The sequence below is a fragment of the Watersipora subatra genome, chromosome 3 (assembly GCF_963576615.1).
Source record: "Watersipora subatra chromosome 3, tzWatSuba1.1, whole genome shotgun sequence".
In the NCBI taxonomy this organism is placed as follows: domain Eukaryota; kingdom Metazoa; phylum Bryozoa; class Gymnolaemata; order Cheilostomatida; family Watersiporidae; genus Watersipora; species Watersipora subatra.
Genome location: NC_088710.1, coordinates 42,322,179 through 42,340,361, shown reverse-complemented (window position 1 = coordinate 42,340,361; position 18,183 = coordinate 42,322,179). Strand labels below are relative to the sequence as shown.

Below are 18,183 nucleotides of genomic sequence, written 5' to 3'. Positions count from 1 at the left end.
CGATTTAGATTACTAGATTAAAATTGCTTGCTAGATTATGTGGTGATAGTCATAAGTGTGAGTAGTAGCCATCCTTATGAAAGCTCGCACGATTCGCCTGATTTAAATTGTAACGGTAATGAGTTACAAGTAATCTTCCCGCTAGTAGTCGTGCAACAACTAGTGCCATTTTGAACTTCACCAAGGGCTAATAAAATCATCGTAGTCCTTCCCGTTGTTCGATAAGAAGTCTTTTATAAGTAAGAATTAAATATGATTTTTTAAATTACCAAGAAAGGACGCTGTCACTTACCGATCCCGTTTTGTTGTGATTTTTTATAAAGTTTGCTAGCTAACTTTCACCAATACTCAGCAGAGCAACCTTGGTTACTACGACGTTTATAAGCAGATTAATCTCACTGTGTTGCTTAGGCAATAATTACCAAACTATGTATGTGCTGAACATTTATTTAACCATAGGCCATCTCAACCTTACATTATTGCAAATGTGATACATGCCATTTTTCCACTTTGAGAGTTCAATATGCAGATATATTCGACAGGTGTTGGAAATTTTTATGACTTTGATAGCCTGACTTTGGTAGTGATAGTCTGAAACTTTAATTCACTTACTTAACTGCTTAGAATACCATATTTGCCCTGTTAGTATTGTTTATTATAACGCCTCTTTTTCTACATAACGTCTGTGTGTATTTATATTTTATATAGTTTTTTGACATATTATAATGCGATGGCAGTAATTTTATTTTTCTATAAACTAGATAAAATTTTCTGATGAATATCTGAAAGTGACGTACAAGAAGAAACTTAGATCCAATGCGCAAAATAGTGATGTATCAGTGTTATCACATGATTGGCCAACCAAAACATAGTATGCTTATAAAAAATAAGGCATGCTGAAGTGTCATTAGTCAGCACTACTTAGCACAGCTTGCTGTCTTACTTGTGATTAGTTGGTTCTCTTCAGTTCGGTGGCAGAAGCTGTATTTTACGGAGTCATTGTAGTGGTAATCTGGCAATATCATTTTTAAACTGCTGCATGCATAAATGCTATTTTCTTGACATGTTTTTGAAAAGAATTTTCTAAATAGGCTACTATAGCTATTGCTGATGTAAAACATAATAGCTTTTGTTTTCATATAAGTCATTGACATTTACTTATTCTCAATAATGCACTATCATTAGAATTCTGTTCTAAATGTTATTGCTTTTTAGGAAACCTGTCACTGATTAGCCGCGACAGAAGCCTGAGCATGGCGGGTTTTTGTGGAGGACCACTTGTGGTGAGTAGTGCTAATCACTGACCCTCTGCCGGCTGTACTGTATGTGTATTTCATTTATAATTACAATAGCTGTTCAGAAAGTATTAAAGATACATAATGGTTCATAAAACAGAAAGTTCTAGAACAGAAACAGTATCTGGCAGAAAGTTTTATTCAAATTCAGGTTTTATCTTTTCGTGGTGTAAATTTCAATTATTTAAAGTTTTGCTCACTGAATGAATATGAAGTGTACAAAGTATATGTTACTAAAGTATATGTTACTAAAGTATATGTTACTAAAGTATGTGTTACTAAAGTATATGTTACTAAAGTATATGTTACTAAAGTATATGTTACTAAAGTATATGTTACTAAAGTATATGTTACTAAAGTATATGTTACTAAAGTATATGTTACTAAAGTATATGTTACTAAAGTATATGTTACTAAAGTATATGTTACTAAAGTATATGTTACTAAAGTATATGTTACTAAAGTATATGTTACTAAAGTATATGCTACTAAAGTATATGTTACTAAAGTATATGTTACTAAAGTATATGTTGCTAAAGTATATGTTACTAAAGTATATGTTGCTAAAGTATGTGTTACTAAAGTATATGTTACTAAAGTATATGTTACTAAAGTATATGTTACTAAAGTATGTGTTACTAAAGTATATGTTACTAAAGTATATGTTACTAAAGTATATGTTACTAAAGTATATGTTACTAAAGTATATGTTACTAAAGTATGTGTTACTAAAGTATGTGTTACTAAAGTATATGTTACTAAAGTATGTGTTACTAAAGTATATGTTACTAAAGTATATGTTGCTAAAGTATATGTTACTAAAGTATATGTTGCTAAAGTATATGTTACTAAAGTATATGTTACTAAAGTATATGTTACTAAAGTATATGTTACTAAAGTATATGTTACTAAAGTATATGTTACTAAAGTATGTGTTACTAAAGTATATGTTACTAAAGTATATGTTACTAAAGTATATGTTACTAAAGTATATGTTACTAAAGTATATGCTACTAAAGTATATGTTACTAAAGTATATGTTACTAAAGTATATGTTACTAAAGTATATGTTACTAAAGTATATGTTACTAAAGTATATGTTACTAAAGTATATGTTACTAAAGTATATGTTACTAAAGTATGTGTTACTAAAGTATATGTTACTAAAGTATATGTTACTAAAGTATATGTTACTAAAGTATATGTTACTAAAGTATATGTTACTAAAGTATATGTTACTAAAGTATATGTTACTAAAGTATATGTTACTAAAGTATATGCTACTAAAGTATATGTTACTAAAGTATATGTTACTAAAGTATATGTTACTAAAGTATATGTTACTAAAGTATATGTTACTAAAGTATGTGTTACTAAAGTATATGTTACTAAAGTATATGTTACTAAAGTATATGTTACTAAAGTATATGTTACTAAAGTATATGTTACTAAAGTATATGTTACTAAAGTATATGTTACTAAAGTATATGTTACTAAAGTATATGTTACTAAAGTATATGTTACTAAAGTATGTGTTACTAAAGTATATGTTACTAAAGTATATGTTACTAAAGTATATGCTACTAAAGTATATGTTACTAAAGTATATGTTACTAAAGTATATGTTACTAAAGTATATGCTACTAAAGTATATGTTACTAAAGTATATGTTACTAAAGTATATGTTACTAAAGTATATGTTACTAAAGTATATGTTACTAAAGTATGTGTTACTAAAGTATATGTTACTAAAGTATATGTTACTAAAGTATATGTTACTAAAGTATATGTTACTAAAGTATATGTTACTAAAGTATGTGTTACTAAAGTATATGTTACTAAAGTATATGTTACTAAAGTATATGTTACTAAAGTATATGTTACTAAAGTATATGTTACTAAAGTATATGTTACTAAAGTATATGTTACTAAAGTATATGTTACTAAAGTATATGTTACTAAAGTATATGTTACTAAAGTATATGTTACTAAAGTATATGTTACTAAAGTATATGTTACTAAAGTATATGTTACTAAAGTATATGTTACTAAAGTATATGTTACTAAAGTATATGTTACTAAAGTATATGTTACTAAAGTATATGTTACTAAAGTATATGTTACTAAAGTATATGTTGCTAAAGTATATGTTACTAAAGTATATGTTACTAAAGTATATGTTACTAAAGTATATGTTACTAAAGTATATGTTACTAAAGTATATGCTACTAAAGTATATGTTACTAAAGTATATGTTACTAAAGTATATGTTACTAAAGTATATGTTACTAAAGTATATGTTACTAAAGTATATGTTACTAAAGTATATGTTACTAAAGTATATGTTACTAAAGTATATGTTGCTAAAGTATATGTTACTAAAGTATATGTTACTAAAGTATATGTTACTAAAGTATATGTTACTAAAGTATATGTTACTAAAGTATATGTTACTAAAGTATATGTTACTAAAGTATATGTTACTAAAGTATATGCTACTAAAGTATATGTTACTAAAGTATATGTTACTAAAGTATATGTTACTAAAGTATATGTTACTAAAGTATATGTTACTAAAGTATATGTTACTAAAGTATATGTTACTAAAGTATATGTTACTAAAGTATATGTTACTAAAGTATATGTTACTAAAGTATATGTTACTAAAGTATATGTTACTAAAGTATATGTTACTAAAGTATATGTTACTAAAGTATATGTTACTAAAGTATATGTTACTAAAGTATATGTTACTAAAGTATATGTTACTAAAGTATATGTTACTAAAGTATGTGTTACTAAAGTATATGTTACTAAAGTATATGTTACTAAAGTATATGTTACTAAAGTATATGTTACTAAAGTATATGTTACTAAAGTATATGTTACTAAAGTATATGTTACTAAAGTATGTGTTACTAGAGTATGTGTTACTAAAGTATATGTTACTAAAGTATATGTTACTAAAGTATATGTTGCTAAAGTATATGTTACTAAAGTATATGTTACTAAAGTATATGTTACTAAAGTATATGTTACTAAAGTATATGTTACTAAAGTATATGTTACTAAAGTATATGCTACTAAAGTATATGTTACTAAAGTATATGCTACTAAAGTATATGTTACTAAAGTATATGTTACTAAAGTATATGTTACTAAAGTATATGTTACTAAAGTATATGTTACTAAAGTATATGTTACTAAAGTATATGTTACTAAAGTATATGTTACTAAAGTATATGTTACTAAACTATATGTTACTAAAGTATATGTTACTAAAGTATATGTTACTAAAGTATATGTTACTAAAGTATATGTTACTAAAGTATATGTTACTAAAGTATATGTTACTAAAGTATGTGTTACTAAAGTATATGTTGTTACTAAAGTATATGTTACTAAAGTATATGTTACTAAAGTATATGTTACTAAAGTATATGTTACTAAAGTATGTGTTACTAAAGTATATGTTACTAAAGTATATGTTACTAAAGTATATGTTACTAAAGTATGTGTTACTAAAGTATATGTTACTAAAGTATATGTTACTAAAGTATGTGTTACTAAAGTATATGTTACTAAAGTATGTGTTACTAAAGTATATGTTACTAAAGTATATGTTACTAAAGTATATGTTACTAAAGTATATGCTACTAAAGTATATGTTACTAAAGTATATGTTACTAAAGTATATGTTACTAAAGTATATGTTACTAAAGTATATGTTACTAAAGTATATGTTACTAAAGTATATGTTACTAAAGTATATGTTGCTAAAGTATATGTTACTAAAGTATGTGTTACTAAAGTATATGTTACTAAAGTATATGTTACTAAAGTATATGTTACTAAAGTATATGTTACTAAAGTATATGTTACTAAAGTATGTGTTACTAAAGTATATGTTACTAAAGTATATGCTACTAAAGTATATGTTACTAAAGTATATGTTACTAAAGTATATGTTACTAAAGTATGTGTTACTAAAGTATATGTTACTAAAGTATATGTTACTAAAGTATATGTTACTAAAGTATATGTTACTAAAGTATATGTTACTAAAGTATATGTTACTAAAGTATATGTTACTAAAGTATATGTTGCTAAAGTATGTGTTACTAAAGTATATGTTACTAAAGTATATGTTACTAAAGTATATGTTGCTAAAGTATGTGTTACTAAAGTATATGTTACTAAAGTATATGTTACTAAAGTATATGTTACTAAAGTATATGTTACTAAAGTATATGTTACTAAAGTATATGTTACTAAAGTATATGTTACTAAAGTATATGTTACTAAAGTATGTGTTACTAAAGTATATGTTACTAAAGTATATGTTACTAAAGTATATGTTACTAAAGTATATGTTACTAAAGTATATGTTACTAAAGTATATGTTACTAAAGTATATGTTACTAAAGTATATGTTACTAAAGTATATGTTACTAAAGTATATGTTACTAAAGTATATGTTACTAAAGTATATGTTACTAAAGTATATGTTACTAAAGTATATGTTACTAAAGTATATGTTACTAAAGTATATGTTACTAAAGTATATGTTACTAAAGTATGTGTTACTAAAGTATATGTTACTAAAGTATATGTTACTAAAGTATATGCTACTAAAGTATATGTTACTAAAGTATATGTTACTAAAGTATATGTTACTAAAGTATATGTTACTAAAGTATATGTTACTAAAGTATGTGTTACTAAAGTATATGTTACTAAAGTATATGTTACTAAAGTATATGTTACTAAAGTATATGCTACTAAAGTATATGTTACTAAAGTATATGTTGCTAAAGTATATGCTACTAAAGTATATGTTACTAAAGTATATGTTACTAAAGTATATGTTACTAAAGTATATGTTGCTAAAGTATATGTTACTAAAGTATATGTTACTAAAGTATATGTTACTAAAGTATATGTTACTAAAGTATATGTTACTAAAGTATATGTTACTAAAGTATATGTTACTAAAGTATATGTTACTAAAGTATATGTTACTAAAGTATATGTTACTAAAGTATATGTTACTAAAGTATGTGTTACTAAAGTATGTGTTACTAAAGTATATGTTACTAAAGTATATGTTACTAAAGTATATGTTACTAAAGTATATGTTACTAAAGTATATGTTACTAAAGTATATGTTACTAAAGTATATGTTACTAAAGTATATGTTGCTAAAGTATATGTTAACAATCTGTTTTTATAGACTGTGCTTCTTGGAACCTTGTATAAAATAATCTGAAAATTTTTATTACTTCTATGAGTAAACCTATTGTCTTTAGGTATATAACAATAATGTTAAACTCTTTGTTTATTGTAGGCCGTCGTCAACCATTATGAATCATATTATATAGCTATTGCAATATTTCCAAAGTCAGTTTAATTTATTACTACACAATTTTTCATTTTGTATTTATTGAAGTCATATAAAAGTTATCAATGAAAAATGCAAAATTTCACGCAAAATTGAGAAAACATCTGAAATTTTTGCCGCTCACAGGTCTATTTAACAAATGCATAAGCTGCAGTAAAAATCCTAGCTGACATTGTTTCAATGCAAGATCATGCAAAATGTTGACCAAGTGAAGCGAATTTCGATCTAGTTTTGGCATAAATTACAATGTGGAAGGTCATGACCTCTTAAAGCGTTTAACATTCTTGTGTAATGCTTGCTTCAAAAAATTTAACACAGTCTGCTGTCACACATTGACTATTAAGCTAATTGGTTTCGACATTCGCATTGTATATTGAAGCTGTGGTATTGTTGAATAAAGAAAGTATAAGAGTGCATTATATTTTATCTGATTCGTTTTAGAGCACAAAAATCAACCACAAATACTTCAAGTGATCAAATATAGTTTTAAACAAAAGTGGTATAAAATAATGTAAAAATTAAATGTAAAAGCTTAAATGAATGGTAAAGGATAAAATCAATAAGAGGGCAGTCAATATAAAGATGTTTTTACTTCTAATTAATTTTATAAACACATTCACTGAGGGAAGCTTTGGTATTCAGTGCTAGAGTGAGTGGTAGAAACACATGACACAACCTACACTAGATATGATTTAAATTGACTTAATTTACTGGTATATATTTTTAATTACTGCAAAACCTCTATTTGAGCGCCACCTTCACATGAATGCCACCTCTGATAGAATGCCACTATTGAAGAAGGGATGAAAAATGCAATGACACCCTTTAATTGAACGCCACCTTTGTTTGCTCGCCCCCTTGACATTTTTAATAACAATGACTGCTTTTGTTGTCTATAATAGTGGTTGTCATGGTTTTATTGACGGTGAATGTAAAAAGATTGATCATCAGAAATGCATTTTGATTCAAAGTCACTAAGGTCTAAATTATTAATTATATCCATTGTTTTAATATTCGTCCATAATGGGTTTTACAATCTAACCTGAAAACTTTAAAGCGTTTTCGTGGATGATGAGAATACTTTTCATGAACACCATATGATGTAATATCAGCCATTGTTATGGCGTTGTTATAACTTCAGAACATTGAAGACATCTTTAAAAATTGAAAATGTTATCTCCATTTTTTAACCCCAAAAATTTACAATTTTTGCTTTAGACCTTTGAAAGCGACACCATCAAAATACTTAATAACTACTGCGCTAATCTATATATATATTTCTTAAAGCGTGCGTGTCATTCTGGCTATAGCATACGCAGATTATTTTACCAATGCGCCTCCGCGTTACGACGCCCCTATTAAGAAATATTTTTAGTAAGGTTCATGTACTATATCTGGGGTCAAGGTCAATTCTTCTCACGCGGATAATTATATTGTCTCCGTGGGAAGAGCCTTGGCATTATCCCTCCGGTCGGTCAGACAAAGACAGTATGATATCTCATTTTTACATTTGTACCGGTATCGAGAGGTACCACTATCGTAGTATTCAAAGTTTTGATGGATTTTTTTAAGCCTCTGCTGGAACAGTAATCTTTTTTATACACCCACTTCTATGCAAGAATTGTTATTGTTCATTGTGCATATTCAGGATTTTTGTTTTGTTTTCTCAGTTCATATTAATTGTAACATTACCTAATCATCTTTTGTAATCGTGGCGAAACTGACTTAATTTAGCTATTACTTGCTGATTGTTTCACATTTACATCTAAACCTTTTTATAGTCAGTTTATTTTTTTCAAAGGTTGACTTGCAACAAAATTCACATTACAGTTACTTGATATCAAAAGATTCACCATGTCTTACTCTGCTGTGTTGTAGGTGCAAAATATTTGAAAACATGATTACAAGCTTTTAAAAGCTCAAAAACAAACAGTTAATCGCGGCCACACGAGACCGCCGTAGTTTGGAATAGACGCGTAATGATAATAGACATGGTTTTATTGAATGCAGGAAGTATATTTGTAAAAATATTCCGATGCATGAGGTAGCCTGAATGTGTAAACATAAGCCATCGTGTTCAACTACATCCAATTTGAGCCGTTTTGGAAAGGGATTCCAATCTACGGCGTTTTCGTAATGGCTGCGATTAACTGTTTGTTTTTGAGCTTTTAAGAGCTTGTAATCATGTTTTCACATATTTTGCACCTACAACACAGCAGAGTAAGACATGGTGAATCTTTTGATATTAAATAACTGTAACGTGAATTTTGTTGCAAGTCAACCTTTAGTTCATTTGACCTGCACGAAACATTTTCCTCATGATATGAAGTTTAAAAGTTGCTGGACAATGTTTGAAAATCTTTACAGTTGTTTTTATTTTCTCTCCTAGTTTATTTCAACTAGACAAAACACTTCTCTCATGATATGTAGTTTAAAAGTTAGAGGGGAACACGTTGTTATATATATTAAATACAAATAAATTTTCTGTCCAAAGACTTTTTTATTACCTGGGCAACATCGGGTTGTACAGCTAGTATTTTTATAATTGAAGTAGTTCCTTGTTTTTTTTGATAGTCTGATACTTCGATGTAGTAGAAAAACGGTTTAGAAAAATTACTGAGGCTGACGGCATCAATGTTGATTCGCCAGAAGAAGTGTGTAAATATAGGCAACATTAGCATGGCTTTGCCAGTAAATGGGTTAAATTTATCTTTCCAAAAATCTGACAAGCTGGTTGAAAGAAATCCCGCCACCCTTGATTTGACTGCCACCTCTGATTAAATGTCACTGCAGGGGAGGGGTTGAAAAATATAGTGCCATGATGTTCAAATAGAGGTTTTACGGTATTTTTATTTTTGCTTATAAAACTGCAATATTTTAAGAAATTTTGAATGTTGTATATTAAAAATAACTTCATCTGTTGAGGCAGATATTTGCTGAAATATTGTGATTTGTGCCACAAAATTCCAACTCAAGCTTTGACTGTATTGACTCGGGTATAATGCTTCAAGCCCATAGGTTGTATGACCAGATTACTTTGTCATTCGTAAGCCTGAGCACCGATCACTTATTACGAGTCACTTGTTTGACCTACAATTGACATACAAATATTAGATAAATATTTATTTGTAAGACAAGCTGATCTACATCTTCAGTTTACTCGCCATTCATAGTTCAATCATTACTGATTAAGCTGGTATGGGAAATTCTCTTTGACTGCATATCTACATGTTTATGTTAAATCATTGGCTTCTGTCTAGACATCGGAAATCATCAGTGAGTTGGTTTCTAACAGGGAACATGATAAATCATCAGTGAGTTGGTCTCTAAGCGGGAACATCATAAATTTGTTTTTACTCAGTTTTTAAGCTACTTGTTTGGCTAAATGTATCTCTTTGAGCTCTTCACAGATAGCTAACCCATTTTGTGTCTATGTATAGTGTACATGTATATACTTTACATTTAAATCGTGTTTGTTTTGTAGTTCAATAGCGAAAATATTTGTAGGCCTATTGCAGTAATGTACCTACATGTACATGTTAAATTTTTGTCACTGAAAACGGGCAGCCCCTGCAGACTATGAAATCTAATGCTAAAGATATGGATATTGTTACAAGCAAAAACATCCTTAATGTCTTTTCATTCCTTGCTGAGTTTCACATTTGTTACTATCACTTTAATAGAAATGTCACAGTGTGTAGTGGGTTACAGATGCAGAACACATTGTCACTAGTCCAAAAAATTTTGATTCTTTACCAGGAAGTTTCTCACTGCTGTTCCACTGGTGTGGCTGGAATTATTTTTAATTCCATCAGCGCTATACATTAATTCCTATCGCTATTTGTATGTGCTTATCTTTGGCAACCCGTTCAAAGTTTTTAAGGTCATGTTATTCTGCGATTAGCTGAAAGCTTATAGTATAAAGTGTATAGGGCACGAAATGATAGTTCTAAAGTCACATCACTCTATAACAGTTCCATGTTTGTATCTCTCTGCTTGTCTAAATGATAGTTCTAAAGTCACATCACTCTATAACAGTTCCATGTTTGTATCTCTCTGCTTGTCTAAATGATAGTTCTAAAGTCACATCACTCTATAACAGTTCCATGTTTGTATCTCTCTGCTTGTCGAATCATGTGTGACATCGCTGAGATAGCAAGCATTCCTTGCAATCACTCACAATGTTACTCACAATGTTATTGAGGGTATGCTTTGCCCTTTTTCTGCTTCAGTACCTCCGCGGGAGGGCAGTTTATGTTGAATCTATGTTATGGCAGTGGCTCTCAGCGCATTTGAATAGTACTTAATTTTGGGCAGTGATTAAAAACTAGTTTTTCTCCAGTTTGAAAAGTATTTTATGTTAATGAGGTAACAGCTTTGTTAAGTTGCAGCTAGTTAGTGTCTCCATCTTCTCTCATTCTCTTCGTTGTGTCTTAAACCTTCACATGTCATCCTGTTAACATACTAGCAACAGACCTGAGAGGCGATTGTCAACTGCCACCTGTGCTAGACTTGGATTGTAGCGTTACCATCACATCTTTTAAATCTTGGCTCTGTATTTTTTCCATAAATATATATTTGAAAGAAATTTGTTCGATGATAATAGTAAGAAACTGTCTTGCATTGTGGGTTTAATGTGGGAGTCAGATGGTTCAGCCCCATAATCACTTCAAACTTTTTATGATACATCATTGAGACTACAGTATACTTATCCGTTAGGATGTTTGGTAAAAGCACAGTTACCGGTAAGTGTGTATTGTATGTTTCAGGAAACCAAGTTATGGAACCATCAGACCTATCCAGACACTACGGAATGTTTTCAACATCTTGCCTGTTATATCTTTCCATCCGTATTCCTCATGATAGTATCAACCTGCAGGCTCTACCATCTCTGCCGTAGCAAGAAGCGAGGATACAGCAATCATTGGCTGGCTTCTGTACAAACGGTAGCATCTATTTTATCCTCAAGTTTTGACACATCCGCTTAGAAAAGTTGGCCATTTCGGCGCTGTCTAGATTTATGTAAAAAATTAAGTCGATTTTTAGGACGATCAACTGATCTTGTTCAAAAGTAAACTGGCGATGTTTGTTGGTTGTTCCGCGGTGCTTCATGGCGCTGATGTATATGGTGTCTAAGTATAGTATTGGTGAATGCCAGAGCGATAACTGTGGCAGCCATTCCAAAGCCAAAACAAGTAGAGTTGGTTGCAAGTCTCCTTGAGAACCCTTTTATATTCAGATTTATTATTTATAGCAATATTTATTATTTAAAAAATTTTTATTGCTTTTTTTTGCAATGCGGTGTTGCAGCTTCCTTTTGGTGACTTTAATATTGATCTTTCCCAGCTGATTTTTCTACAAACACTTGTTCATAAGATCTAGACTAGCTCGAGTAACTCAAACCCAAACCCATTGGGTAAAGAAATTTAGCCGATGGCAACTACACTACCTGTCACTGTTTATAAGCTGTTTTAAATCTTGAATGAATGTGGAGCATAAGAAGTAAGAAATGTTTTTCAACAATTTCTGTTAAGCTATGCCTCAAGCTTTCGAATATTTGTATTATACATTGGCCGGAGACACATAAATAAACCAACACCTTCTTTTTAAATTAAGAATGGCACATGTTTTAATGTCAGGCATTAAGTAGTCGATATATGTAACTGTAAGTTCATCTGTTGTTCCTTTGTCCGGTTACAGCAATAAAGTTTTAAGAATGAGAAAGCTGCTTTGTAGTTCAACTCGAGAACCAGGTTCTGCAGACAGGCATACTATTCACTATGCTATATGGCTTACTCGCTATATTATGTAATAATTGTGCACATACTTATATCTGCCAATATTTAATGGCGATTGGTTAAGATATGCATGCTTCAGTAGCGCATTGAACTACTACACATCGGATGCTCGCCATTGCACTGGCGATAGGATGCTCGCCATTGCACTGGCGATAGGATGCTCGCCATTGCACTGGCGATAGGATGCTCGCCATTGCACTGGCGATAGGATGCTCGCCATTGCACTGGCGATAGGATGCTCGCCATTGCACTGGCGATAGGATGCTCGCCATTGCACTGGCGATAGGATGCTCGCCATTGCACTGGCGATAGGATGCTCGCCATTGCACTGGCGATAGGATGCTCGCCATTGCACTGGCGATAGGATGCTCGCCATTGCACTGGCGATAGGATGCTCGCCATTGCACTGGCGATAGGATGCTCGCCATTGCACTGGCGATAGGATGCTCGCCATTGCACTGGCGATAGGATGCTCGCCATTGCACTGGCGATAGGATGCTCGCCATTGCACTGGCGATAGGATGCTCGCCATTGCACTGGCGATAGGATGCTCGCCATTGCACTGGCGATAGGATGCTCGCCATTGCACTGGCGATAGGATGCTCGCCATTGCACTGGCGATAGGATGCTCGCCATTGCACTGGCGATAGGATGCTCGCCATTGCACTGGCGATAGGATGCTCGCCATTGCACTGGCGATAGGATGCTCGCCATTGCACTGGCGATAGGATGCTCGCCATTGCACTGGCGATAGGATGCTCGCCATTGCACTGGCGATAGGATGCTCGCCATTGCACTGGCGATAGGATGCTCGCCATTGCACTGGCGATAGGATGCTCGCCATTGCACTGGCGATAGGATGCTCGCCATTGCACTGGCGATAGGATGCTCGCCATTGCACTGGCGATAGGATGCTCGCCATTGCACTGGCGATAGGATGCTCGCCATTGCACTGGCGATAGGATGCTCGCCATTGCACTGGCGATAGGATGCTCGCCATTGCACTGGCGATAGGATGCTCGCCATTGCACTGGCGATAGGATGCTCGCCATTGCACTGGCGATAGGATGCTCGCCATTGCACTGGCGATAGGATGCTCGCCATTGCACTGGCGATAGGATGCTCGCCATTGCACTGGCGATAGGATGCTCGCCATTGCACTGGCGATAGGATGCTCGCCATTGCACTGGCGATAGGATGCTCGCCATTGCACTGGCGATAGAATAATTACCTAATGAATTTGAGTCTTGGAAAACTAGATTTTCACTAAAATCTTTACTTAAACAACACCCACAATTTGGGCGAGCCTAATTATCTTTTCTCATAACTGTCAACAATGTAATGACTGATTGCATTCTGTCTGAATGACTCCAGTTGCCCAATGAATCCAATGCATCCTCTGTAGCTTAATGATTAAGTTTTCTGACTCCAAATCTTGAAGTCATTTAAGAGTTAGAATGGTAAATGTTGTATATGTTGATTCAAAATAATTTTTTTGTGTAAAAACTTTTTTATTATTCATGCAAAGACTTGCATTCATCTAGTATATACAGTGTTCGAAATGGGGGGGGGGGTAATGCAGGGGTACAGCGTACCCCTAAGAAGAATTAGTGGGAGTACAAATCCCTGAAAGGCGTACCCCCTCATATAAAATTTCTCATATTTTATTAAATGCGGTAAAATCGGAATGAAGTGAAATATTCACACAACTAGCATGACAGAGATTACTCCCAAGAATCTCTCTCCACTTCAGACACTGAGTATATATATGAATGGTATAAATGGTATGTTGGTATCAATATATTGTTATTGGCATATCAAGGATATAAAGTGTTTATTAACAAGTTTTGTCACACTTGTAGATTGTGTGTATCTGCCTGGCTATACCACCCCTTGCCGATATGTACAGGACGATACATGACATCGGAAGAGGTTACCAGTCCTATGGGATAGATTACATGTCCGGCATACTGAGAGTGTTCGCTATGGTAGGCCGATTGTCATTGGCTCTCTGTCTTGGTAGGCCGATTGTCATTGGCTCTCTGTCTCTTATTTGATGCCTCACTGATTTTCTATGTAGCTGTCATTATGGTAATTGTTAAAGTATCAAATTTGTTAACCGTTCTGGGTCCTACGGTGTTACTTAAATTTAAACATAGCAACCAAAGCGAAAGCGCAGAAAACTGAGCCCTGTTATGGTTGAATATTTACAAATATAGAATAATATATTTCAATTTTGGGTTGCGATTCTTTAAGCTTTAGCAAAGCGCCAAAGTCAACATCAAAGTTAAACAGCTAAATGTAGTTTCATTTTCGACAAAGCGATGCTAAACACTTTTGAATTGCCGCTGAACAGTTGTAAACCCATTCTTCATTATCTTTCTAATCCGCACTTCTAGTCTTCACTTTAGACCGTCTTCACAGTAGAAACTTAAATTCTATCACAAAATATTCTTAAACTTCTAAAGAGCTTAAAACCCTAAAGAGCTTAAAACTTGTTTAAGGCCTCTTGCATGATTTAACCATGCCAGTGGCGTTTTAGCCGTGACCAAGCTTTATCTGTGTAATCTTGAAACATCCTGGCAGTCAGACCACTTCAAACATCCAAAACAATCACAAATGATAGGAAAATACTTTCTGATGAGATCTAGTAAACTATGTAATCTATGAGGTCATTTTTAATGGTATGAGACTCTGCCGACCTGAAGCTACACGCAACTAGTGTAGCTGTGTTTGAACACTTTGGAGACGAGAACGCAATAATGCTTAGAGATATTTCTCTATGCCGGCCTAAAAATATTTTATATATGAATTTTATACAAAATATTTTAACTGCGTTACGCGCCTACAGCTCTTAGTATTTAAGTATTTGAAATACTTAGTAGCATTTTTATATGAATGTCATGATGCAGACATGACTAAAACTGTCTGTTACTCACTATGATATCAATGTCTGCCTAGCTGTGTAGGCTGTCAGTCATCAAGGTTGAAGACCATAATCGCTTCCCATTTCATAGGTGCAGAATCGGTACATGATTGAAATCATTAGATAAATGCAAGAGTTTTTTATCTAATGATCTAGTTGTTGTATTGCACTCGAAAAGGCTGTTCGTCTGAAGTTCTCAAGCTATGTGCTGACTTTATGAAAATTGAGAATGTGCAGTTATTTGGAATCTTTCGAGGTAAAACTGTGATTTGATAACGTTTTGAAAATCAGCCTTTCTACAGTTTTTTTGTGATGTAGATACTGGCAGCAGTCATCATCCAACTTGAGAGGAAGAAGGGTGGCAGATATTTCCTCGGCCTGTTCACTTACTGGATTCTGCTCGTACTCACTGGGACAATCATAATCTACTCCAAAATCCGAGCTGCTCGACTCCAGGTGAGTTCTTGTACACCACAGATGTCTGCGTCTGCTTGCTTATCAACAAAATGTTAAACTTGCTTCGTTACCGTTTCGTACCCACATTATAATGTGGCAATAAAAACAATACGATGTTGTACGTGGTGTAGACTGGTCTCTCATTAAAGGCCGGTTCACACTATATCGCCGTATTTCGGCGTTGATGCCGCAATACTGCGGTGATCGTCGATGATGACCATGTTTACACTATCACATATCCATCCGCGTTTGCATCAGGAAGTACTCCGTGACGTACTGTTTTCATTTATTTTTTTTTAATTTTCGCGAAAAAATCTTTTTGTTTTTGCGTGCTAAAATCAAAAACTAGTCCCGCAGTGACTATCGTAAACAGATAAGAATAAATCACATTATCTGCAACCGTGAATTACCTTTCCCAAAATGGTTCACATTTGAAAGGCAGTTGTCGATGCTCGGCGAAATATCGGGAAAGTTTGACCGCTGCAAACTTTCCCGATGTGTCCGTGATGCTTCGTCGATGCCATCAATTCATGGTTCACCTAATCGACGACGAACGCCGAAAGGGAAATGCTGACAAACGGCGACACAGTGTGAACCGGCCTTGAGACACGTGTTAGAAACGGCATCAAATTTTTATGGATGCCTGAGGCCAGGCCGAAAGTCCCTATAGGCAGTTAATGGCTCTAGAAGTATGACCTAACTCGTATGAAAGCCAATTCAGTTCACATTTTTCCTCACTTTTGCGTCGAGTAACATACAGCTATCGTAACGTACTGCTAGCGTAACGTACTGCTAGCGTAACGTACTGCTAGCGTAACGTACTGCTAGCGTAACGTACTGCTAGCGTAACGTACTGCTAGAGTAAAGTACTGCTAGAGTAACGTACTGCTAGAGTAACGTACTGCTAGAGTAACGCACTGCTAGAGTAACGTACTGCTAGAGTAACGTACTGCTAGAGTAACGTACTGCTAGAGTAACGTACTGCTAGAGTAACGTACTGCTAGCTATGTCTCAGTTTATGTATTCCTTTCTGCATTGCCATCTCAGAATAAGAGTTCAAAATTTTGGCTTTCCTAAGTATAAGTTAGCTTGGAAGATGAATATTTATTTATAATATGATGCGAGTTTGGGTCAATAGGTCAATAATCTATATTCAAGCAATATAGGAAAGTTGGTTAACCCTTCGCGCTTTTGGAAATAAAACCTTTTTTAAATTAGGAAGGTATTGTCATGCCATTTTTCACTTTCTGATGGTATAAATAGCTGGAATAAATAGGCATCTATCATCATTTGGAACACTTAATAAAACAATCCCTTCCCAGTTGATCCACTATAGCAAGGCGGACTCAACTTTTGGTCCAAACGAGAAGTTTTGTTTTATACATCTATTAGATGAATGCCTGGCGTTGTACAGGTAATAATAAGGTTTTTTCAATAAAAATCTCTTTTTAATTAGCATATACAACATTTACCGCTCTAACTTTTAAATGAAGGTAATTGTTTATCTATTTGTGACAGGCAAATGCATAATTTAAACATTTAAAAGCTTGAAGCACAGCTAACAGAAATTGTTGAAAAACATTTCTTACTTCTTATGCTACACATTCATTCAAGATTTAAAACAGTTTATAAACAGTAGCAGGTATGTAGGTGACAATGGCTAAGTTTCTATACCCAATGGAGTTGAGTAATTTGAGCTGTTATTTCACTCTTTACTATAATAAGAGCCGTGTTTGTTCGAAGCCAGCTAATAGTGTTAGGAGATTAGATTGCGCCTGGCAAAAATTGAACCCGTACATTATGGTCCACAGATCGGAAGCCAAGCGCACTATCACTAAACCCTACAGGCGCCTTGCCATGCTCTGGAATAATTGTGTGTATAGTCTTTACGCGTCATGATCTCTCACCGCCCACTCGACATACGACAGACAGACACTTGATTTTATAAATATAAATAGGAAGTTAATGCTTGTTGTCTGTTATTGACAAAATGGTTGTCATTAATTTTAGGTTCACCAACTATAAGATAATGGTTTAGAGAACTATTAGAATGGTACAAACTTTATGGTATATCTTTGTAGTTTTTATTGCTAGTAAGGCTAAGGCTCATGTGTTGCTAGGAGTCAAGTTATGATGTTGACTCAGTTTTGAGATGACTCATAACCTGATTTGTTTTGTAAATCAGAGCATAAATGTAAACGGCTAAATGACGGTGTTGGCTGAGCCTAAGCATAAAGAGTGCCGCCATCTTTTTTGCCTCATAACCATATAAAAGCGTGGTTTTCTGTGATGTCCGTAACCCCATAA

General features: G+C 33.1%; 1 protein-coding gene across 1 annotated transcript in view; it reads left to right on the top strand.

Moving 5' to 3' along the window:
* The window catches only part of LOC137391431 (multidrug resistance-associated protein 1-like), a 72,605-nt gene that overhangs the window by 74 nt on the left and 54,348 nt on the right, over positions 1 to 18,183 (top strand). Inside the window, exons 2-5 of the mRNA XM_068077904.1 lie at positions 1,216 to 1,283; positions 11,466 to 11,642; positions 14,357 to 14,482; positions 15,739 to 15,876. Of these exons, the coding sequence (XP_067934005.1) occupies positions 1,254 to 1,283; positions 11,466 to 11,642; positions 14,357 to 14,482; positions 15,739 to 15,876 (471 nt within the window). The 5' untranslated portion in view covers positions 1,216 to 1,253. The remainder of the gene's footprint in view (positions 1 to 1,215; positions 1,284 to 11,465; positions 11,643 to 14,356; positions 14,483 to 15,738; positions 15,877 to 18,183) is intronic.